The following is a 26,117-nucleotide window of genomic DNA, read 5'->3' as shown; positions in this document are numbered from 1 at the left end:
TATTATTTGATTTGGTATTTAATAACAGTTATAAGTACAATGGTAGACACTGAAAAAGAAAACCCTTAATAGAAAAGAAAAAGACAATTTAAAATCAGATTTTGTTGAAGGGTGTTATAAGTGCAACTTTATCCATATGCATTCCTTTTAAGGCATTTTCATTGTCCAAATATCTCAACATGTACATCAAGGTTTATATTATAAAATGGGCTCCTTTTGTATTCATTCAAGACTTAAAGAGAAAATACATCTCAGGACTAAGTGTAGCTGAAAAGAAAAACACAAAAATTCACCACTCACAAAAAGTAACTTAAAATACAAAAGTCATTTAGCATACATTATTACTCCCCATTGTAATTCCAGATTTGGTACAGTATCTTTTTCATTTCCTGACATAAACCATTAAGACAGCACAGGCTGTAGTACTTCATTGGGAGGTGGCTACAATTCTATAATATGCAGTGATTTTAAAATAGGCTTTTAGCATGCCTTGCATGAAAGGTGCTACATACAAACCTGTTTTGTGAACTCTTTGGTAACCACCAATTTAAAAATTTGGATGAAAGCATTTCCACATGGATAGATCTGAAGCACATTATTGGAGCTCAGAACCAAAGCTATTACCCTGTATATTGATTCTGCAGTTTCCTTGGGGGTTTACGTGTTGATTTAGAATAGAGCCAGATAATTTAAAGCATGTCAGGCCCCAGTTAAAACGGCTCCAATTAGTTTCCAGTTGACTTTATTATTGTTTGGCAGAAGTTTAAGGGAGAAGAGTGGCTTCCTACAAAGTTTGCTTCTCAAGGTATACTGAAGAAAGTAAAATATTCATGTGGTTACTCTTATCTAGTCTTTTCTTGGTATGAAAAAAGTGTGATGAATATAATTGAGATTATTCATATTTTTGTAGTCTCAATGTGTTCCCTTGGTTGTCTCTTTAATTGTCCCTTCTCAGGGTCAGCCTACTCAGATTCAGTACTTTACAGGCTGTTTTTCAGCATTTTCTGCTTGAAGCACTAATGCACTTAACGTAGCATGTTCTCTATTTTAAGATATTAGTGTTCTGGAGAGGTCAAGCTGTGATGTCATTCGCCCTCATTGGGCTACCTCACCACTCATTAAATTTCAGCTTTTCAGTAATTGTTCTGGGATGTGTTCTAGTTGTGCAAATTAGATGCTAGCTAATATAAATCTAAGTTACCCACTTACTGTATTTAGCCATAACATAATTTCTATGTTTACTTTTATCCACCTAAAAATGAATGTACATTTTTTGACATGCAAGTGTCTCTAGACTGCTCTGACACCTATTACCAATGTGCTACTTGAATCCAGGGAGTTATGACAGAGAGAGATGTGTCAAAGTCTACAGAATAGGTTTTAAATATTTCTGTTGTGCATTATTTGTATGTTAGTAAGAATCCTTTGTATTTACATTTACATAGCACCTTTCATCCAAGAGTTTCAAAATGATTTAATGTTAACAGCATTTGGTGGTAAAACCTTAAGTTATCGGTGGCACTGAAGTATGTAAGTTCAAGTTCTCTTAAGTTCCATTTCAATTGAAACATGCTCTCTTTTTTATTGATGGTCTTTTGGAAAGTAGACTGTGAACACAACATTGCTACTGGCCTATGAAAGAAAGAGAGAGAGAGAAAGAGAGACAGAGGGAGAGAGACTTTTCTCATGGTTACTGTGTTAGTGATGAAACCCACAACTCATAAACCACACACTACGGAATATGGAATTATTCCAAAAAGTTCTTTAGAGCTGGTAATGAAAGCCTAAGAAGTACACTGTTAAAATTTTAAAAAGTCAGTATCTTTCTCATTTCAGACCTTGAAGATTACTCTGATATTGATGTTAAATAATGAATTTGCATTAATATCAATGCATTTTTTGATTTCATAAGAAAATAAAACTGTGATATAAAATTGGAACTACTAAAAAAATTGATGTTTCCTGGGTTAACTAAATCTATTTTTTTGTGCTTCTTCCAAATGTTTAAAGGTAACAAATGCATACAAATATTTCAAAAGTACCAATAACAATTATCAACTTTAATGTAATATTATAAAGGAGAAAAAAAGTCATTAATAAATGATAGCCTTAATTATAAATGAGTTTCTGGCAAAACGCAGATCATAGTAAGTTATTTACATTCTTTTTGCCGTAAGAAAACTTCTTAAGCAACAGTCAGCTCTCAAGTTAAAAAAATGCACACACATACATAACCCAATACCAAAGAAAAGAAATGAGTTAAAGCACAACAGCTTTATCTTGGGAATGCCATTTGCTGGAAAACCATCTTACTAAAAAAAGTTTCAGAAAAACACTCTTTACCGTGGATTAACGCATGTATGCTTAGTGTTGCTTAATGGGAAATATGTAAAGATTAATATCACTATAAATTTTTTATAACTCCTATTTCGTTATGGATTTTTCAGATTTATCTTATAAACTGAATTTCTTTTGCATCAAAATAATTGGCTTTAAGAAAAAAAAGTACCAACACATGCAGTCTGCTAACCAAATAAGGCTCTGACATGCCAAAACAACTTTCTCTGTATCTTGCTATATAGTACATTCCACAAAATACTACAGCATTTAATTTAGGTTTACACAACTAAATATAAATGGCTAGATTTTGGCTAACACTTAGCAGAAGCATTAAGCAAACATGGATAAATTCATAAAACAAATGATGAAAAAAGCAGATTGTTCTTGGAGTACTTCTTTAAACACTTAACCTTAAAACACTTGGTCCTTAGCGAGAGAACGTCCTTTATTCAGTAGATCTTAACAGTACAAGGTATAGTAAGTCCTAAAACCTTTAAAAAAATTTGGCAGTTGAATCCAGTAGTGCTCCTTGATTCAAGGAATGAAGGTTTGTATTTCTTGCCTGCTCTATTCACGAAGGACTGTTAAAAGTCTCCTTAAAGATTTTAAAAAATGATTCCTATAGTTGCTAGGTGTCTTGTTACTTCAGAAATAAAGGCTTCATACTGAGAAACTGAAGGACACTTTTCTCTCTGTATTTAGTTGGAAGGTAGAAAGAAGAAAGAAAATATAAGAAAAGCTTGAAGAGAGATACAAAATACAGAGCAGCCACTATAAGAACAGCATGCACCAGATATTTCTATAAGAATGAGAATGACAGAAAATCAGAGATAATTTTTGAGTGGCTCATCATAGAATAGGCATTTAGTTTATTCTCATTAATTTTCAAGAAAACTGTGGGGAAGTTGTATTCCTACCACAAAAGGCTTCAAACTAAAAAAGTAATTCCTAGAACACAATTCACTAGTAAAATTAAATTTAAAGTGAGAAAAAGTCTTAAAAAAAAAAAAAAACAAAAAACTTGTTCCTTGCGCTGACAAGTAAAAACCTATGGCAGCCAACTAATCTTGCTTCACTAGTAAGTAGAACAGAAAGTCAATGAATTAAGCAAGCAATATTTACATCTGTTAATGCAATGTGCTCGTTTCACACTTAATTTGGTTAGTTTGTATAAATGAGACTAATCTCATTTACATGTTAAGCAGGAAACTCACCACTTGGCCCACATGTCATGTAGTGGGTAATAGAATTAGGAGCTTTGTTGCTCCCTAGACCTGCTTTTTGAATTTCTGCTTTCTTGTACTTTGTCCACATCTGCAGGAGAAAAGCATTTCATATTATTCAGTCAAAGATGAAACAAAATACAATTCAGAAGATAAGAAATGCACTTTCACTGAGTAGGGCAAGGAGAAGGAATCTATAACTGTCTGGGAAAATTATTAATCGCATAGGCATCTCAATACTTAAAGATTGATTTTTATATTTTAAAGCTGTAAGTAATATTCCTAGGAAAGCTATACTTTTTTAAAAAACTATAACAATTACATTTTCCCCCCTCTTAGTGCCAGATAGCCTTACTATGTTTATTTACTAAATGGTCACCTATAGTTTTAAACATAATCTTGCATGTAGTAGCAAAACCATCTGGAATGAAATATTTGTATTATTTACTAAGAAAACCAGGGCTTGATGCATATTTTATAGGCAAATAATGTTCCTCCTTACAATGGTTATAGCTAAAATTGCTTTGGTCAAACGGGATGCAGTGCATAAGAATATGTTTAAAATTTCTAGAAAGGTAGGCCAGGAATACTGAAAGCTATCCAGTTTCATCATTAATAAAATTAGGATACTGAATCTTCGAATAGTTTTACAAATAATCCTTTGGAAAACTGGAGGTGTCTTAGAGAAAATAAGTGCAACTGCTCAATTGAGTCAGAGTTGCTTCACTTTCACTTTAAATGAAATTAGTTTTTTAAAATTTGGGGCATCCATGTAAGATTTCACTTACAGAAAGTATTGTTTTTCTTAAATGTTTGGGACACATTGGTTCCATATGATTTCTAAGGTATTTCCACCACTAAAAATTTGATTCCAAATGTTATGATAAAACATTGTGCAGTCGTGGTGGCTCACGCCTGTAATCCCAGGACTTTGGGAAGCTGGTCAGGAATTGGAGATTAGCCTGGCCAACATGGTGAAACTCCATCTCTGCTAAAAATACAAAAATTTGCTGGGCGTCGTGGCATGCTCCTGTAATCCCAGTTGCTCGGGAGGCTGAGGCAGAAGAATCGCCTGAACCCAGGAGGCAGAGGTTTCAGTGAGCTGATATCATGCCACTGTACTCCAGCCTAGGCAACAGAGTGAGATTCCATCTTAAAAAAAAAAAAAAAAGAACTAGTGTTGTTTTGGGGAAATTTTATGACGCCACAGCAGGTGATGATTTCTGAAGTCTAGACTGTATTTTCCAACAGTCCTCAGGACACATGGACATGATACATATTTCTCTTACATGCACAGTGTATTTTTTTTTTTTTTTGAAAACATGCTGCATATATACATATAGCTATTTGGGTAGTAAACAGTTCTTTCCTATAGGTCTAATTTTGTAAAATAATCACATAATTTTAATATCATAGCATGTGATTTTTCAATGAATTTTGAATTAATAAATATATTTTAAAGTGTTATGGTCAGAATTATGATATCTAAACAGTTGAAAAAGCTGTGAAATAATCTGACTCAGTGTGGAAAAGAAATAACACTAATTATAACATTTGTGTCATATATTGCCCCCATTTAATTTCAGCTATATTTACCATTAAGTTTTATTACTGGCTTATGAAAAAGCAAAAGGGAAAATATTAGCGCCAAATACATTTGAAATGTTAGACTGACTGGGAGGTAACTGACAATAAAATAGAAGGATGCAAAAAGTATATTAGGTGGTACTAAAATATGACAATCCTTTGATTGTGTTCATTTGATTACCTGCACCAGAACCATTTTTTTCTTTTTTCTGTAATAGCTATCAGAAAAAAAGTATGATTATAAAGGAGACAAATTTCATTAGGCAAATATTCTCTACATATTTTTTCTTTGGTCCAGTTAATAACAACTTAATACAATAACAACAAGTATAATATAATTTCATCCCCACATGGTCACATTTCAAGGCGTTCCTTCCAGGTGCCAGGCTGAGTCATTATCAGTAATATATAGGCTAAATCCAAATGGCAAAAAACATTCCAGAGAGAACGCTAACATGTATTCCTCTGGAAGTAAACGGATCAGGGTTATGGGTTTTTTTGTTTTTAGCCATTTTGGGAGTTAGAGATTCAAATGTAGCTAATTTGCTTTAAAAGTGCTGTGAACACAAAAATAAAACTTCTTTGCACTGGAGTCAAAGTTAACAAATATTTTTTCTCTCTTTTTTTTTAAGCTAAAGAGTTTGTATTCATTCTTAGTTCTAAAATTTGTTCTACTAGAAACATACTTGTTTAAGTGGTTACAAGATCTCTAATTTTACATTTTAGTGTGATTATTCATTTTTAAAAATTGTTTTAAGGACATACATGTATAATTTAATAATAGATTAATTATAGAAGTAACAATTTTTACCACTTTGTAAACTTGCTACCCTTTTTGATTAGAAGTAAAAATACAGATTTCCAACACAATCAGTATAATTTGGTTTATTTCTCTTTGACTCTATATAAAAAAAAAGAACTAGAAAAACTATTGTATTAACTGATTTCAAGTATAGAAGCCATCTTGAAAAAAAGACAGTTACTTGAGCTCTTGTATTTATCAGATGATGAAAAGTGCAGAGAAGAAACAATAAATCCAAATGTTCCTAGTCACTGTGTAAATCACATTTAAATTTGATGGGGTTTTCTAAGAATAACACTAAGTTTATAAGTATTAACAATCTTTTAAATCTGAAAAGTGTTTTATAAATATGGGTATTAGTTACTATTTGTTATATAATGTATTGAATTATTAACTCTTTCTTTAAAACAGGACAGATGGCCTAATTAAATGACAAAAGAAAACATCTTTTTACATTTTCCCTCCCGATATTGTACATGTACAATATAAAGTACACATTCTGGAAGAAAAAAAGGAGTGAGAGGAAGAGCAAGTGAGGGGTGGGAAGAGGAGAAAGGGAGGGAGAAAATGAACTTTTTTTTTCCAGAAGCAACAAAGCAAATATGACTTGAAAATGTCTTCTTGGTAAGACAGCATGCAACTGTTTTAACATGCTTCTGGATATCAAAGTAACAACCTTATCAGGCAACAAAAAATGTGAAGGAGGAGCATGTATGGTTAAGGTTTTTAAAGGCATGCAGCAAATGGACAAAGCAATTAATATTTCATGCAGACTTTGGTGTAGTTACACATTCACATTAATATACATGCCATCATGTACAGCTGAACACTGTGCAACAATTTTAAATAAAAAATATAAACCTAGCCAAATGATATTTTGTTAACAGCAACTTTTCAAATAATATTAGAGAAGTAGTGTATATCAAATAACATCAATATATTATATTGTGCAATTTTGATCATATACAACCATATTCATACCAAACAGTTTGATTATCCTCAGAAACCAACAATGCAGCTTCTGTGTCATCAGGACAGAGGCATGCAGGAGTGACAAGATTGTTGCTATTTATAGAAAACTGTAGGTTACTGTTACTAGGGTTCTGATGATCAGAAAACTGTTCATTTTCTTTCTGTGCAGGTTTATCCAAAAAGGCAGAAGCCTGGTCAGTTATTCTGGTGACTGGCCTAGGAGGTAACCCACTTATGTTACTAACTAATTCTGTATTGAGGGATAAGAACGGCTGAGATGAATGGGCCACAGTAAATGGCCCTATGCTATCTTTTGCCAACATTCCGAATGCATCACTAGGCATCTTAATAGTGGCAAAAGTTTGGTTTAGAAAATGTGACCTTTCTGTTCTTGAATTTCTAGCCTGCACATATAGAGACTCAGGCATGTCTATAGCTAAATCATTTTGGGCACAAGAACCTATAGTATGTGTTGGGCTGTCAAGTATATCAGAGGACCACTGGTGTAAATGGTACTCACTAGATGCTGCAGTAGTGTTGCTGTCAGCAGCAGCTGGTGATGAATCAACTGATATAGGCAGTCTACTGTCCTTGGTCAAAAAATCATGGATGCTTGTCCTTCGTGTAGTTCCTTCGGCAGTTGAGATCACGCTGCTTGCACGAGGTAAAGTGGCATAAGGGTTACTATCTTTTGATTGTCGTGACAGAGAAGATTCTTTTACTAATTTTATCTTTCCTTGAGTGCCTGGTGTAGGTTTTCCTGCAGAACTAATGAAGTAGGTATCTTCAGTTTTTCGAGGACCAGGTCTCAAAAACTCAGGCTTAGTTGTCCATCTATCATAGAAGTCCCCTGGGGTTTTTCCACTTACTGACCTGGCCAGACCACAGCTAACTGGTTTGTCTTTTCCCAAAAAGTCAGAAGAGACAGACAGACTTTTCATTACTTCATCTAAAAGATTTTCTTGACTTGAGGACTTTATCTGTTTTAAAAAAAATTCAAAGCAGATTAGTGAATATAGTACCATGTTTTTACTTTCCTGATTTAGCAGACTGTACAATATATAATTGTGGGTATCTCTTAATACTCCTTAACTTAAAAAAAAAAAAGGCTCTGAAGTTCAATTATAGAAATTTAACTTGTGGTATTCATCTAAATTAAGGTCATCATAGATAAAACTAACCTGTATTGAGGTAAGCTTATTGCTTTCTTCCAAAAACTGTTGTAGAGTAACAACTTCACTTCCAGGGGAACCAGTTTTTATTTTGTGATGTCGACTCTCCAGTGTTTCAGATATTTTGTGTTGGAGCACTGGACTTGATCTGGTCTGTCTTTTCAAGTACTGGATTGGACTGCTACCACTGCTGGACCAAGCCTCATGGTCATGAAGCAGGCTAAATTCTCCACTGCTGTGGCTTTGTGGCCTGCTTTGGTTATTAACTGCACCTGCTTTTGGAGTAAATGGGGTGTTGAGATTTCAATAATAGAAATGAGATTAATACTTTATGAGTAATAACATTTGTTGACTATGTCCTAATTATATGAACAGCCAAATTTACTTTCAAGCTTTATTTAGAAATGCTTAGTAAACAATGTCAATCTTTTATCAGTGTAACAATTGTCTGCCATAGCCTGCTTCCTTATTTTGTCAAACTGACAACTATTGTAAACTCCACAAGGGCAAAGATATGCTTTTACTACCACACACAGAGCCTAAACAGAGCCTCATACAAAGCATTCAATACATTTGATGAGTAAATGAATGAATAAATAAGTAAGTGAATATTACATTTTTTTTTTTTTTTTTTTTTTGAGACGGAGTCTCGCTCTGACACCCAGGCTGGAGTGCAGTGGCCAGATCTCAGCTCACTGCAAGCTCCGCCTCCCGGGTTCCCGCCATTCTCCTGCCTCAGCCTCCCGAGTAGCTGGGACCACAGGCGCCGCCACCTCACCCGGCTAATTTTTTGTGTTTTTAGTAGAGACGGGGTTTCGCCGTGTTAGCCAGGATGGTCTCGATCTCCTGACCTCGTGATCCACCCGTCTCGGCCTCCCAAAGTGCTGGGATTACAGGCTTGAGCCACCGCGCCCGGCCTTTTTACATTTTTTTTTTAAAAGTTAGGTTCAAATAGTTATAAAATGCCTCACAGGCCAGGCGCAGTAGCTCATGCCTGTAATCCCAGCACTTTGGGAGGCTGAAGCAGGCGGATCACGAGGTCAGGAGTTGGAGACCAGCCTGGCCAATATGGTGAAACCCCGCCTCTACTAAAAATACAAAAAATTAGCCAGGTGTGGTGGTACACGCCTGTAGTCCCAGCTACTCAGGAGGCTGAGGCAGGAGAATCGCTTGATCCTGGAAGGCAGAGGTTGCAGTGAACAGAGATCGCACCACTGCACTCTGGCCTGAGACTGTCTCAAAAATAAAGAAATAAATAAAAGTAAATAAAATAAAATGCCTCACAATTTAGGATAAGAACATGATTAGATGAAATATATATATATATATATATACACACACACACGCACACACACACTTTTTTTTTTTTTTTTTGAGATGGGATCTCACTCTGTTGCCCATGCTGGAATGCAGTGGCACGATCACAGGTCACTACAACCTTCGCCTCCTGGGTTCAAGTGATTTTCTTGCCTCTGCCTCCCAAGTGGCTGGGATTACAGGCATGCGCCACCATGCCAGGCTAATTTTTGTATTTTAGTAGAGACGGGGTTTCACCATGTTGGCCAGGTTGGTCTCTAACTCCTGACCTCAAGTGATCTGCCCACCTCGGCCTCCCAAAGTGCTGGGCTTACAGGCATGAGCCACCATACCTGGCTCATTAGGTGAATTTTATATTATTTCAGTATGTTAAGACCAAAAACTGTTCTAAATGCAGAAAATTCTAATTTAATTCTTTGCTTATCTAAGAAGTCCTCATTACTACTTGAAAGCTTCTCTGTTCATCCTACATGAATAACTTTAAACATTTAAAAAAATTTAAATAGCATACATATAAGAAAAGTTAAAGACATGAAGCAATTACTTACAACATTTCAGTAAAAGTATAAAATCAAATATGTAGTGCTTTATTCTTTTTTAAAAGTCTTGATCATCTTGCTGTCCACTGTTGATATGGTACCTATATAACCTTAAAAGACTCAGTTGACATTAGCAACTATATAAAATGCAAATTAGCTAGTTCTAGAATAAAACTCCCTCAAATCTTGGTGTTCCTTAAGAGTACTGATTTGATCACTAACAAACTGTACATCAAAACAGAAAATGCAACTTTCCATGGTTTCCCAGTCACAGAGAGTAAAGTGGGCCACGAAAGAATTTGGCTCAAGTTATGCAATATTTTACAAAAGTAAGAGTTTCTTAAATTTTCAAATCAGAAAAAAAATCATATTTTCAGACTACATTTTTCTACTGGATGTAAAAACATTTTTAATTAAATAATTTATTTCTTTTAAGGCTAGTCAAATGAAGTAGTGGGAGTGGGGAAGGAACAAATAAATCTGAAAAACATGATAAAAATTTTTTAAACATCCCACCTCAAAATTAGGTATTTCAGATCACTGTACTAATGTCATAGCATTAACTGATAAAATAAAATTACAACTGAGACAAAATAATTTTATAATACAAAAAGGAACAAAACAAATGCATTCTTTGTAACCTGACAATTCTGGAGTACAGAGAATAACTATGATATGTTGGTTAAATAAATCAGAGGCTGGATGAGGTGACTCACTTGAGCTCAGGAGTTCGAGACAAGCCTGGGCAACATGTTAGAAACCCTGTCTCTAACAAAAATACAAAAAAACTAGCTGGGCATGGTAGCATGGGTCTCTGCAGTCCCAGTTACTCGGGAGGCTGAGGTGGTAGGATTGCTTGAGTCTGGGAGGTGGAAGTTGCAATGATTTGAGATAGTACCACTGCACTCTAAGCCTGGGTGACACGGTGAGAACCCATCTCAAAAAAAAAAAAAAAAAAAAAAAAAAAAAAAAAAAAAAAAAAAAAAACCTTCCAGGCCAGGCGTGGTGGCTCACACCTGTAATCCCAGCGCTTTGGGAGGCCGAGGCAGGTGGATCACCTGAGGTCAGGAGTTCAAGACCAGCCTTGTCAGCATGGTGAAACCCTGTCTCCACTAAAAATACAAAAAATTAGCTGGGTGTGGTGGTGGTTGGCACCTGTAGTTCCAGCCACTTGGGAGGCTGAGACAGGAGAATGGCTTGAACCTGGGAGGTGGAGGTTACAGTGAGCTGAGATCACACCACTGCACTCCAGCCTAGGCGACACAGTAAGACTCCATCTCAAAACAAACAAACAACTTCCAGAATCTTAGTAGACAGAGTATCTTTGAGGAAAAAGTTATCAGTCAAGGTTTCCAGACATTTACTTAAATACCTCACCTTGGAATGCATATGTAAACATTAAGAAAACAAATCTTGAAATAATTCCTTACATGAGCCAAATGCATTCATATAGTTCTTGTTTTATACACACACACACACACACACACACACACAAATAGTTGTTTCTCAAATTAAACACAAAATCCGTCCCTTATTTTGTGGATAAATTAAGTCAAACATATTTCTAAAATATGAGTAATGTGAGTTCAATGTCCATGCATCATAAGAAAATGAAGGACAATCATTTTCACATCAAAGAAAAAATGTCAGTAAAATAAGGACCTATAGATAATTTTGAAGTATAAATATTACCATAAGACTTTTATCTGTGACGATGAAAAACTGAAACTAAATAACTGCTCCTGTTTTTACATTTGTATACATTGAAATACATTTGTATTACAATGTGAAAAGTATAAAATGTTCCAAACAACTATGTTCCAAACATAGATGATTTGGATTTCATGCTTTACCCCAGAAACTTCATCCCATCTCCCACCTTTAAATACTGAAAATGGATGGAGTGCATTAATAAATTTACCTACAGCATACCTTTGACTTCATGTAGTGAAGCATTATTATTGCTATTGCTAGTGGATGTTCTGCCACTATCAAGGCTGGCTGGTCTTGAAGCTAAATGAAAAAACCAGGAGACGGTGTGATAAAACTTCTAGCTGATGATGCTGATGAGCTTTTACATTCTGATTACAGAATGCTTTGAGGAAGCAATCATGCATACTTTCACAAGATGAGCATGCCCACAGATTAGAAAGCAAATTTCCAGATAGTTCATTGAGACATGTTAGAACAGGACACTTCTGAAACAATAGTTGAGATTCAAAGAGGAGGATAAAGTGCATATTTAGATTTGAAAATGAGTTCTAAATGGATATGCCAGGAGTGTTTTAGTTGAATAGAATGACATATCCCCCCAGATCCCCCAAAATGCTACTGATTGGGTCACTTACAAAAGATCAGACAAGGAACTCTGCACATTGCAGAGATGTCAAGAAGAGGAGGAATACAAGCATCTATACAGTTAATGTCCTGTATTCCTATCTGTAACAAGGGAAACAACTGTATAGTTAACACTGCCCTATGCTAACTCTTAAAACCCTGCTTACATTAAAATTCCTTTAACATGTTATCCACTTATTGCTAATAGTTTGTAATCCCAGCTACTTGGGAGGCTGGGATTTTCCAGACAGAAATGGAAAAATCTGAAATACTCAACATTGCCCAAAAATTGGTTTCTTTTTGAGTCAGAGTCTCACTCTGTCACCCAGGCTGGAGTGCAATGGCACAATCTTGGCTCACTGCAACCTCTGCCTCCTGGGTTCAAGCAATTCTCCTGCCTCAGCCTCCCAAGTAGCTGGGATTACAGGTGCCTGCCACCACACCTTACTAATTTTTATATTTGTAGTAGAGATGGGGTTTCTCCATGTTGGCCAGGCTGGTCTTGAACTCCTGACCTCAGGTGATCTGCATGCCTCTGCCTCCCAAAGTGCTGGGATTACAGGCGTGAGCCACTGTCCCTGGCCCCAAAATTGGTTTCTTAAAGTTCATCCTTTAAAACAAATATTTTTAATATTTTAAACTAGTATTTTAAATTGGCATTTTAAACCAATGGCAAAATACAACTCTTATAACTTTAACCTTATACAAAAATGGTAACAAAATTACCTTTGAAGACTGTGCAGGCATACTTTATAAATGACCTTGACTAAAATAGAGAATATTTAGATGAAGCAATTATCTTAAAAGAGGCAGAAGGGAGTATTAGGTTTGAAGAAATGGTAGAGGTAACTAAGAGATGCAGGATAGAGAAAACATGCTTGCTGGCAATGCCACATTCACCTATTAAGTGCAAGAGTCCTAGCATTCCCATTCTGTATTTAATGTGTACTCTCTAAATAAAGTTCATTATCTTACCATGAACTCTTGATCCCGTACTAGAATCATCACTAACACCTTGTGGACTTATGTCTTCAAAGGACGTAGTATCTATACAAAATAGCAAAATGGATATAAAGATATTTTTGCAATAAAAAACCATTATAAAATTTTATTTACACAGAATATGGAAATTGTTTTTCAATCATGTATAATACAGCTTGACTTAACGTATTTCATAGACTCAACCAGAAACTGGAACTAGGAATAAGAAAAATGGCAACTCTAATGAGAGTTGACTTGCTCAGGGAAAACACCAAAAGCAATGAAACAATCTCCCCTCTGACCCTGCAAAGCAAAACAAGAGCCTGGGTGGTTCTAGGTAGTTCTGTTGGAAGTTGTAGTGCTTTTAGTTTTTAGAAAACTAGCATTGCCTTCTTTTATTACTCTTTACCTGGTTTACTTCTCCTTTTCTTGTGAATTCATTAGCTGTTTATTATGAAAGGAGGCCTGGAAAAGATTTTAGTTATTTGTATAATGTTTAAAATTTTTAAAATGATTTGAAAGTTCCTCCAAATCCAATACAAATCATGTTTTGATAATTATTTCAGGTTGTTGCTTTTTAAAAAGTACACAGGGAAAAGTCAAATTAAAATTCTTGTTGCCAACAGTGACACCACAGTGCAAATAGCAGACGGCCTATACCTTTATTATTAACCAACTGCTTGGATCTGAAGCCTGCAGAAGAGTTGACAGTTGAAAAGTTGATGGCTGTAGTAGAGAAGGCCATAGCTCCCAATTCTTTTCTCCTTTTACCCGTTGAAATATCATCAGGAACCTCCAAATTCTCAGTACTACCTGTCCACTGTCCTGCTAGGACCATGGACTGCACCAGGTCATTCATGGCTGGGATGCAAATGAAAGCAAATGAATCAGCATGGTTAATGTATTTGTTTGTATTTCTATTTTGTAGTATAAATACTGTGGTTTTTGTCTATGAATTAATGCCAATGGACATAAAAAATTATAACCAAATGTTCATTTAAATTATGACATGCATTCAGCTGAATGAAATGAGTAGGCCAAAGGCTGATAAATTTCAATAAATACTTTTATCCCACCTCCACCCCCTTTAAAAGACAGAGGAAAGGAATTTTACTAAGTACGACTGCCATGCTATTGCGCAGCAATGTGCTAAAACTTTAATTAGCAGCCTTCACAATGTGGTTTTGTGGTGACAAAAATGGAATAGATAAAGGTAAGATGAAGAGCAGTTCTTATATAGCATCATTATTGAAAATGAAAGTCCTTGGTCAGAGCAGGTTACTGAAGAAATTACTCATTTTATGACTCAATAAGTATACCATTCAATAAAAACCTGAAAGAGATGATATCCAAAGTGACAGACACTTAATGTGATTATGTAATTACCCATGCCACATAAAAAAAGAAAATCCAGAATATTATTATTTAAAGAATGACAAGCATTTTCAAGGGTTTTTGGCCATTTTATTTATTTAATCTGGTTCATTAAAGGAAATTAATTTCTAATACTAAAAGTTTTGTTATATTCTCCTTAAGTAAACTTCTTTGGGAAAAAAATCTCTATGGCATAAAGAGGGTTTTTTTCTGCCAATTTTTAGAAAGCACTGGAAATTTACGAGTAAGTTACATGTATGACTAGAAATATGCATGTATATGTATAAGTGGACATATACATAATACAAATTCAGTGCCACTTGAAAAAAAAATTCTTCCAGCTCCTTATATTAGAGGAAGACTGACCTCTGCAAAATAAGGAAATTGGCACAGTCCAGAGAAAGGTTAGTGAAAAATTAGTAATGAAAGCCAGTGTAGTCAGTTGAAAGAAGCTGAACTGTCATAAAGTCTTACACATGGAACGACGGTAGCAGGCCTTCATTTTGTCTTTATCCTTCGGTCTGTTCCTCAAAAAGGGCAGTCTTTTCAGTGCAACCACTTTAATGTCAGAGCATGAGGAAAAACAGAAACAGGGAAATGAAAGAAAAAAGGGAGAAGAACAGATGGGAGTTAAATGTTGAAATTAAGGACAGAAATGAATGTTTGAGTTTTAGCTATGTATGCTATATTAAGGCTATTATTCTCATGCTGCTGAGTGATAATGAAATATGAAATATGTACTCTGATATTTTAAAATACTTGGAAAAGCACTGAAGACAATGATGAGGAACATATACTTTTTTTTTTTTTTTTTTTTTTTTGAGACGGAGTTTCACTCTTGTTGCCCAGGCTGGAGTGCAATGGCGCGATCTTGGCTCACCGCAACCTCCGCCTGCGATTCTCCTGCCTCAGCCTCCCTAGTAGCTGGAATTACAGGCATGCGCCACCATGCCCGGCTAATTTTGTATTTTTAGTAGAGACGGGGTTTCTCCATGTTGGTCAGGCTGGTCTCGAACTCCCGACCTCAGGTGATCCACCCACCTCTGCCTCCCAAAGTGCTGGGATTACAGGCGTGAGCCACCACGCCCAGCCTGAGGAACATACACTTTTAAAGTTTGGATTGGTTACAGTCCTATAAAAACAGGAACTGACTAGAATTATTTATGCAGGGATCAATTTTCCTAGTTAAGTTGTAAAGGTAAACCTTTAAAATGAAGGCTATTGGTGGTTCACAGAGTCTACATGATGAAAATGTACAAGGCTTTTGAAGTCTCTATTTTAGCTACTTTAACTTTTTAAACATTAAAATATTTATTTTGGAAAACAAAAATAACTTAGGAAAATGCACCTTCTACTACAGTATTTTATTATTATAAAGCAACAAAAATTAGGGTGCCCAGGAGATATTTAAAACAATCTTAAAAAACTTTAAGATTTCGAGGCATGGCGACTTCTGCCTGTAATCCCAGCATTTTGGGAGGCCAAGGCAGGAGGATCGCTCGAGCCTAGGAGTTCAAGACCAGCCTGGGCAACAGAGCGAGAACCCATCTCTACAAAAAATTAGCCATGTGGTGGTGAGCACCAGCTATTCTGGAGGGTGAGGCAGGAGGATCGCTTGAGCCCAGGAGTTCAGCCTGGGTGACAGAAGGAGACCCTCTCTCAAAACAAAACAAAACAAAAACACTCGAAAAAACCTTTCATTAGTTTATTACACCTTAATAAAGAAAATAAATTCCTTCTTGGTTTAAACTGGATTCTGATGCATTATTTAGCAGCACCACTGAAATAAACATTCTTTTGACTAAAGTATTTCTAAAGATTAAATAAACAATCACATTAAGTTCATTTTACAAAACATTGGTTGAGGGAAAGGGGAAAAAAAGAGTATTTAGATAGTAGAAATAAGCATTAGCAATAAGCTCCAATAAACCTAAAAAATAAGGAGGTACCCCAAAGCAAGAAAAAACGAGAGAAAAGTATAACATTTTTTAGATATTTTGAAGAGCTTTTGAAGGAATTTGATTTTGTGAATAAAAGGATTATCACTAAAATATAGGAGTCATTAGGACAAAAATAAAAACGTTCACTAGAGTCACTAACCATTCTTAAGCCACATTTTAGTAATATTTAACTATAAAAAATTATTGTATCTTTTTAGAAATGTAATTTAGGAATTAGGAAAAACAATTTGCATAAAGACCTAAAAACATATTATACACTGTTAACTATAAAAAATTATTGTATCTTTTTAGAAATGTAATTTAGGAATTAGGAAAAACAATTTGCATAAAGACCAAAAAACATATTATACACTGTCTATTTAATAACTACATTCTTTCTCAGTGTTTGCTGTCATCGTGTAAATAATCAAAGTTCTTTTGACAAACTGACAAGTATCATTCATTAAAGAGAGTGCAATGGACATATAGCTCTTTAACCTGTTTGACTGCTATTAGGAGCAGTCATGATTCACTTAAGCTTTTAGTTTGACCTATTTCTTTTCAAGCTTAGTAAACACAGCTGTTTTCAATGATTAAAAAGAAATGAACTGAAAGCAATATAAAAATGGACACTTAGATAAAACAAAGCTGAGTGGTTGCAGCATGCATATGTTGTCTTGTTTACTTTTAAATTATTTCTTTTTCTGTTTTTAATTTTTTTTCTAAGGACTGCTTTACTGACAGATACTCTTCCAAAATGAACAGTATAAAAGGAGTTTTATATTTGTCAGGAAGAAATGATTCTTCTTATAGTAATGAGTTTGTACATATACAATGTTCATTTCCCAAAGCATACTGAAATTAAGGGAACATTAGTATTTGTTGGGTTTTGGGTTTATTTTAAAAATTCTAAAACTGAACAATTGTAGGAAAGGAGAATATCACTTCCTTCTGATTCTTATTCTGGATGTTTCAGCAGAGAATATGAAATGATGACAGATTTATACTTAAAACAGACAAGATGACTTCAAAAAAGACTTTTGTGCCTTTCTTGTGTATGCTTATATCTGAACTGACATTTCTTTCCTTTAAAGCCAGGCACAGTGGTTCATGCCTGTAATCCCAGCACTTTGGGAGACCAAGGCTGGAGGTTCGCTTGAGGCCAGGAGTTTGAGACCAGTCTGGGCATAATAAGTGAGACCCTGTCTCTAAAAAACAATTAAATAAAACAACAATTGCCAGTGCAGTGCTGTTTTCCTGTAGTCCCAGCTATTTGGGAGGATGATGCTGAAGCAAGAGGATCCCTTGAATCCAGAAGTTCAAGACTGTGGTGAGCTATCATTACACCACTGCACTCCACCTTGCGCAACAGAGTAAGACCCCATCTCTTAAAAAAAAATCTTCCTTAAAAAAAAATAAGTATACCTATTACCATTTCTTTTTTTTTTGAGATGGAGTCTCGCTCCTGTCGTGCAGGCTGGAGTGCAGTGGCACAGGGTTGGGGGTGCAGTGGCACAATCTTGGCTCACTGCAACCTCCACCTCCTGGGTTCAAGCGATTCTTTTGCCTCAGCCTCCTGAGTAGCTGGGACTACAGGAGCACACCACAATGCCTAGCTAATTTTTGTATTTTTAGTAGAGGTGGGGTTTTACCATGTTGGCCAGGATGGTCTCGATCTCTTGACCTCGTAATCTGCCCGCCTCAACCTCCCAAAGTGCTGGAATTACAGGCATGAGCCATCACGCCCGGCCCCATTTCTTATTAAGTAAGATGTCAGATATTTTATATCCAAAAATAACAGATAAAATTAACTTATCTGCCACCTTTTAAAGAAAACTTGATCTCTCTAAAACAGTGATTACTTGGAGGATTTATGTAGATTTACTTGGTGGACAAAACCAGACAGCAAAAGACCCAGGGTAACCATAATTTTATGTGGGGATATAGAATTATAAAACTGCTTTCTTGAGACATATATGTGTGTATATATATACACACATACACATATGTATATATACATACACATATATGTACATATATATACGTGTGTGTGTTTATATATAGATACACATACACACAAATGTACATGTGTATGACTTTTTCTGTTGCTTACCTATGGATTCTACTTTTTAGACTGCTATACTTGCATTCTGAAATACATCCCATAATTTTATTTTTTTGAGAGGAAGTCTCGCTCTGTCACTCAGGCTGGAGTGTGGTGGTGCAATATTGGCTTACTGCAATCTTCACCTCCCAGGTTCAAGCGATTCTCCTGCTTCAGCCTCCTGAGTAGCTGGTGCACGCCACCATGCCAGACTAATTTTGGATTTTTAGAAGAGATGAGGTTGTCACCATGTTCGCCAGACTGGTCCTCAACTCCTGACCTCAAGTGATCTACCTGCCTCAGCCTCCCAAAGTGCTGGGATTACAGGCGTGAGTCATTGCGCCCGTCCTATAGCCCATAATTAATGCCTAATATCCTATACCCTAAAATACTATGTTTTCAGAGAGAATTCACCTGAGGCCAAAACACTGTGAATAGTTTTTTCAGTGTTTTGAGAACTGCCCATTTGGAGAGTCTACCTCTGGGAAAAGCAGCAGTTGCATTTACCTGCTATTTCAAAAGAATGGAGTGTGAGTGTGTGTGTGTGTGTGTGTGTATGTGTGTGTGTGTGTTCAATTAGTGACATTGGCGATAGTGTGAGAGGATTAAAAGTATCCTGTTCACATATTTTGTAAGAACTTTGATAGTAGTCAACTTCTTAAGACATCTTTAAATAAATTTTCTCATTTTCTGGGAATATACTTCCAAAGCTTTTACTTTGCTTTTACTGTTTAAGCATACTAGTAATGAAATTAAAAGGTTATAATTGTATAGCGCATATTATAATGTGGTACTTCTACATTTGTGTTTTTTTTGTTTGTTTGTTTGTTTTTCGTTTTTTTTTTTTTTGAGACGGAGTCTCGCTCTGTCGCCCAGGCTGGAGTGCAGTGGCCGGATCTCAGCTCATCGCAAGCTCCGCCTCCCGGGTTCACGCCATTCTCCTGCCTCAGCCTCCCGAGTAGCTGGGACTACAGGCGCCCGCCACCTCGCCCGGCTAGTTTTTTGTATTTTTTAGTGGAGACGGGGTTTCACCATGTTAGCCCATGTTGGGATGGTCTCGATCTCCTGACCTCGTGATCCGCCCGTCTCGGCCTCCCAAAGTGCTGGGATTACAGGCTTGAGCCACCGCGCCCGGCCTACATTTGTAATAAAAAATTACATCACAAGTTTATATACAAATGTTTATCTCTTCAACTATTTTTTTTTTTTTTTTTTGAGACAGAGTTTCACTCTTGTTGCCCAGGCTGGAATGCAATGGCACAATCTCAGCCTCAGTCTCCGCCTCCCGGGTTCAAACGATTCTCCTAACTCAGCCTCCCGAGTAGCTGGGATTACAGGCATGCGCCACCACGCCCGACTAATTTTGCATTTTTAGTAGAGACAGGTTTCTCCATGTTGGTCAGGCTGGTCTCCAACTCTGACCTCAGGTGATCCGCCCACCTCGGCCACCCAAAGTGCTGGGATTAACAGGTATGAGCCACTGGGCCTGGCCTAATTTTTTTAAATAATAGAGACAGTGTCTCACTATGTTGCCCAGGCTGGTCTTGAACTCCTGGCCTCATGTGATCCTCCTGCGTTGGCCTCCCAAAGTGCTGGGATTACGTGCGTGAGCCACTGTGACTGGCCCCCACGTCTCTATTTTTATTTTGAGATGGAGTCTTGCTCTGTCACCCAGGCTGGAGTGCAGTGTGCAATCTTGACCCACTGCAACCTTCGCCTCCCAGGTTCAAGTGATTCTCCTGCTTCAACCTCCTGAGTAGCTGGGATTATAGGTGCAGAACACCACACCAGGCTAATTTTGTACTTTCTTTCCTTTTTTTATTTTGTTTTTGAGACGGAGTTTCGCTCTTGTTGCCCAGGCTGGAGTGCAATGGTGCAATCTCGGCCTCAGCCTCCCAAGTAGCTGGGATTACAGGCATAAGCCACCACGCCTGGCTAATTTTGTATTTTTAGTAGAGATGGGGTTTCTCCATGTTGGTTAGGCTGGTCTCGAACTCCCGACCTCAGGTGATCCACCCACCTTAGCCCCCCAAAGTGCTGGGATTACAGGTGTGAGCCACCGTGCCCGCCAGCACCTCTCTATTTTAGTAGATCCCTTACCAAGCAATCCTTCAATAATTTTCTTAACCTGTAATTTCTAAATCATTGAGTAACACCCCTTCAAATTCATACCTATTTTTCTTTGCTTCCCCAAATGTAACTGTGTTCCAATGTGACACCATCGAAGTATATGAGCAGAAACTTCATTATAAAATGCCTTATTATTCTGATTAAGTTATACATAATTATGAAAATGACATCTCATATTTCTCACTTGCTCCTTGCAACTGTTCTGTGAAGTATGAAGCAAAGGTAAAAGGCTTGCCCATATTAACAGAAATAGCAAGTGGCAGAGGTATTCCAGCTCTTATTTCAACTTTCTTTCTGCAATATTTTACCCCTCTGGCCAAATGATAGTATATCTGTGTATGATTTACCTCAGAAAATTGTGTGGCTGTATAATAATGCAGTACACAATTAATTTTATAATATGAAATTAAAAATAAATGCCACTCATCCGACTATTCCCCCAAAGGACTATTGAAGTTTTAAAAAACTAAATCTAAAGATTAAAAAATCTTTAGAAAGGATTCTAAATCAATACCATGTTTAAAGAGTTTAAGCACTCACTGCTGCTTTTCTTGGTCCCCAAGGTCTGGCCATCTTCTAAAGAGTTTGAACCTACTGAAGAACTATCTTGACTGTCTTGATGAGGGAGCTGAAGAAATCCTTCACTGGAGTCTGAGCGGGTAGGTGTTAATGTTAGAGATTTCTGGCGTTCCCGATTAATATCTTTCTTAGACTTTATCAATTTTCTCATTTTTAGAGTAATCCAGTTGCCTCTCCTAACAGAATTTTAAAAATTGTTATCAGTTTAAAATTCAACATACAAATCCTTCACAAAATTAGAAGTCATCACAATATTAGAAATAACGTACAGTTTTTTTTCAAAACAAGAATTCATAAAATTTGGTTAATGGTACCTTCTAGGAGGAGATGGGTCATAAAATTTGTATTGATCCATAATTTTCTCTTCTAATTTCTCCTTCTGACGTCTTAATTCATTTAACTTATCACTATAAAAATAAAAATTACCTTTTAGGACAGGCATCATATTTTGTAAAGCTATGAATATTAAATTATTTTGTGACTGTGATCTAACTTCTCCCCAAAACATAAAAAAAAACAGATACCATGGTTGGCAACTAAGATTTTATCAGGTAGTTAACAATGGGAATTTTTCCATGTTTCTCCTTTTTAAAAAATTTACAACTTCTTTTTTCCTTTTTGGAAGAAAGGTGATCTATTACAATTTATACTAGCAAAAAATAAAAATATTTGGATAGTTTGCTTATAATTATAGATATAATGACTAATCCTGCAAACACATGTTCATGCAAATAGATTTTTTTCTTTTCGGCAGAATTACTTAGGCTTGATTTACTTGTAGAGAATCATTTCCTGACTCCAGCAATGCATGAGTCATCACATCCTAGTCTCATTTTTATATTCTCAGTAGTATTTACTATATAAACATCAAAGATCACCAAAATAATGTCTCTAAGAAAACCCCACAATGCTAAAGAATACTATTTACTTAAGAAACATTAGTGATCATTTACAATGAGGAAGGCATGAGGTATATATGAAGATGAATAATAAATAGCTTTGCTTACAATATAGGAGAAAGAAGATATATCCATAAATATAACATATAATATCGTTTGTATGCATACATATATATATACACACACACACACACACACAAATATATATATATAAAATGACTATATAATCCAAGGAAGTAGCAGTACCAAAATAAAATACTGTGCAAGTACAACAGGAAGGTAAATATATCCATCTTAGATCATGAAATAAATCCCCATGAAGAAAAAGGCCATTATTAGATAGGCTGAAAAGGAAAGATAAGAATGCTAAATTATATGTTGGTGTAGTGTAGGAAGTTAAAAAAATGCTAAGTTATGTTTAGCTTGAACATTATAGGCTGAGACGAAGTAGTGAGGGAGAGTTTTGGTTTTAGATTCTGCTCAGTAGGAAATCAGAAGTATTCCAAGTTTCATTACAAAGTGGTAAGAAATCTTTGTTTAAAGTACTTTAACCCAATGATGGAATAGGATATATCAGAAAGATTGGAGATAAGGCAGGGCGCAGTGGCTCAGGCCTATAATTCCAGTGCTTTGGGAGGTGGAGGCAGGTGGATCACTTGAGCTCAGGAGTTTGAGACCAGCCTGGCCAATGTGGCAAAACCTTGTTTTTACAAAAAATACAAAAATTAGCAGTGTGCGGCAGCGTTTGCCTGTAGTCCCAGCTACTCGGGAGGCTGAGGCAGGAGAATCGCCTGAACTCGGGAGGGGGAGTTTGCAGTGAGCTGAGATTGCGCTACTGCACTCCAGCCTGGCTGACAGAGCAAGACCGGAAAAAAAAAAAAAAGGATTGGAGATAAGAAAACATTCAGGAAGCTAATGGGGTAGTCTATTTGAGAGGGAAGGCTGAATTACAGTGGTGGAGACTAGGAGGAACTAACTCGAGAGATTCTGTAGAAGATGCCTTGTGAACAGATATTGCCAACAGTTATACCACGGCACAAACAGCACACAGCCTACATTTATTATTCACCAACTGCTTGGATCTGAGGCCCGCAGAAGAGTTGACATTTGAAAAGTTGTAAAGAAGGCCATAGTTCCCAGTTGGTTTTTCCTTTTACTGGTTGAAATATCATTAAGAACCTCCAAAATCTCAGTACTACACTGCCATCCTGCTAGGACCATATGACAGAGGCATTTAGCTAGAAATGTCTGACATGCAAGATGGATATTTGTAATTTAAATTCAGTAAGTCATAATAGATAAAAATCTTTGGAAGTCAACTATTTAGACACAAGCACTTTCACCTGGAAATGTATTAGTCACCAACGGTCAGAATAGTTAAGACAACAAAGCTTTGGATAATGCCTCTGCTTAAGGGACAGGAGACTCAAATGTCAAAAGTTTTATATATACTCAAAGCTTCTTAACCTAAAACAAGGCTTCTTTTGAAAGCAAGTAAAGGAATATATACCCCAGAAAGGACTAAAAGGACTAAAGGTGGAGCCCAAGGTGTCCAGCCACAAATGTGAAATTTCTTTGAGGTTTTACATTTACTTTGAAAGTTTACACAATTTCTGCCTTTGTTCCATGATACACCTGTGTATTAATAAAGAAATAATGTTCCCTGCCTGAAATTTTTTGGTAAGACTGGTGCTTCAGAAAAATGTATGATGTATCCTGGTTTCACATGTGCCCTGGCTATTTATGTACATCAAGTCTGAAAGGCACAGACATACTACTTCATGTACTTCTTGAATAATCTGGAAAGTAAGTGTCATCTCTATTTTAGAGAAGAAACCAATGATCAAAGAAATGAAGTGACTTGTCTATGGTCACATAGCTAGTGAGTGGATGAACTGGGACATGAATTAGAAGCTGTCTGATTTCAACATCTGTGCTATTTCTATTATACTGTGGTGCTTCTCATTTGTGGGGCAAAGAGATCTATTGAGTAAAGATGAATCATCGTGTAGTAATACAAAGACTACCCACTGGGCCGCACAGGCCCAAATCTGAGTGTTAATAGATTGTTTAATTCTCTGGAGACACAATTTACCAATAATTAACCCTTGCCAATTCTCTTTCACACGTCTTGCAGCCTGATCTCAACTCCTTTGTATGGCATAGAACAACCTTTGTAAACTGGGTCCTGACTGTTTAGCCACTTCTCTATTGCACCACTCCTTTCCTCAGTTTTGCTCCAGAAAGAACAATTAATTTTTAGGTCCTATACCACACCACAACATACTTTCATCACACCTCCATGACTTTGTATTGCAGCTCTCCTGGGCTGGTATGCTTCCTCAAGCAAACTCCTATTGAATCCATAAGTCTCTGCTCAAGTCTCATCTTTGGAAAGTTCACCTTGCCTCTCCCAGACTAAGATACTCCTGCCCCTATATGTGCTGTTTCTATGGCCTCCTACATATACTTCCATTATAGAATTACTGTATTTAAATGTTTATTTGTATTTCTCACTTTATATTACTAATTTCTTAAGAGCAAGATTCATGTGTTTTCATGAGAGTATTTCTGATTATTAGGAGAGTGCCTGGAATATAAGCACTCAAAAATATTTGTTGAAATAATAATGTTGAAAATCAATAAAAATTAGCATGAATTTTCTCTGCCACTGGGTATGGCAATGATAAAATCATGAGTAACATATTTCAGAGTGCAAAATTATTTGGTACCTACATGTACTGTCTTTGTTCAACATGAAAAAGATCCTTGCTTTCCATATTCTGCTCCAAAAGTGTTCTGTTCTGTAGCATTAATGTCTGAATTTGATCTAGTAGATGTCGATTTTCTTCTTCTAAATTTCCTTTAAGTTGGCTTAGCAACTGTTTAAACACAAACATTTTTTTAAAAAAAACATTTACATTTAACATAAATCAACTGAAAAATATGAAGTACTACACAAAGATTTAAGTGTTCCACTGTTTGAACAATTAGATGATTGTACTTTTATCAGAGCATGATTATTTTAGTGACAATGATACCTACAGCACTGGGTTACATGATATATATGTGTGTGTGTATGTATATATATACACATATGTACATACGTATATACGTACACATGTGTATATATACATACACACACACACACACACATATATTCTTAATTCTCACAAACACTGGGTCTAATATATAATAAATTATCTAACTCCCCAGACACTGCTTTCTGTCTTTAAAATGGTTTAACTTACAGTCCAAAAGCTAGATTCAAATATCTAATATTTTATTTCTATGAAATGTTAGACAAGTTAGTTCTCAGATTTATGAAATGAGGATAGCTCCCACGCAACAAGACTGTTGCAAGGATTAATTAATATATGTAAAGTATCTAGTAGCACGTGTATAGCACACACTAAGTACTTAGTATGTCTCATAATTTCCCCATCTACTGTTTTCTTTCTTGTGAGACAGAATTTCGCTCTTGTTGCCCAGGCTGGAGTGCAATAGCCCGATCTCGGCTCACTGCAACCTCCGCCTCCCGGTTTCAAGCTATTCTGTCTCACCTTCCCGAGTACCTGGGATTACAGGCATGTGCCACAATGCCCAGCTAGTTTTGTACTTTTAGTAGAGATACGGTTTCTCCATGTTGGTCAGGCTGGTCTTGAACTCCCAACCTCAGGTGATCCACCCACCTCAGCCTCCCAAAGTGCTGGGATTACAGGCGTGAGCCACCGTGCCCGGCATCCATCCACTGTTCTCAAGAAACCTTAAAAGTCTGTGTGTAGTTTTTGTGGCTTGATCAAGGGAAATCAGGTAATTTA

The 26,117-nt window shown here is 36.3% G+C and overlaps 1 protein-coding gene across 10 annotated transcripts in view; it reads right to left on the bottom strand.

Moving 5' to 3' along the window:
* CCDC88A (coiled-coil domain containing 88A) overlaps nucleotides 1-26,117 on the bottom strand; it is a 131,246-nt gene continuing 105,129 nt past the window's right edge. For 2 of the 10 annotated variants that reach the window (XM_050754618.1, XM_050754619.1), the window contains exons 23-34: nucleotides 25,033-25,178; nucleotides 21,712-21,804; nucleotides 21,359-21,573; nucleotides 15,119-15,202; nucleotides 13,931-14,131; nucleotides 13,265-13,336; nucleotides 11,885-11,965; nucleotides 8,106-8,371; nucleotides 7,798-7,904; nucleotides 7,445-7,575; nucleotides 3,555-3,654; nucleotides 1-3,032 (exon numbers count right to left, since the gene is read on the bottom strand). In XM_050754618.1, the coding sequence (XP_050610575.1) occupies nucleotides 3,590-3,654; nucleotides 7,445-7,575; nucleotides 7,798-7,904; nucleotides 8,106-8,371; nucleotides 11,885-11,965; nucleotides 13,265-13,336; nucleotides 13,931-14,131; nucleotides 15,119-15,202; nucleotides 21,359-21,573; nucleotides 21,712-21,804; nucleotides 25,033-25,178 (1,461 nt within the window). In that variant the 3' untranslated portion in view covers nucleotides 1-3,032; nucleotides 3,555-3,589. Of the gene's footprint in view, nucleotides 3,033-3,554; nucleotides 3,655-6,024; nucleotides 7,905-8,105; nucleotides 8,372-11,884; nucleotides 11,966-13,264; nucleotides 13,337-13,930; nucleotides 14,132-15,118; nucleotides 15,203-21,358; nucleotides 21,574-21,711; nucleotides 21,805-25,032; nucleotides 25,179-26,117 lie in introns of those variants that run through there. The other 8 variants (XM_050754610.1, XM_050754612.1, XM_050754617.1 and 5 more) reach the window with 7 other exon arrangements.

The sequence above is a fragment of the Macaca thibetana genome, chromosome 13 (assembly GCF_024542745.1).
Source record: "Macaca thibetana thibetana isolate TM-01 chromosome 13, ASM2454274v1, whole genome shotgun sequence".
NCBI lineage: Eukaryota > Metazoa > Chordata > Mammalia > Primates > Cercopithecidae > Macaca > Macaca thibetana.
This window is presented reverse-complemented; position numbering and strand designations above follow the sequence as displayed.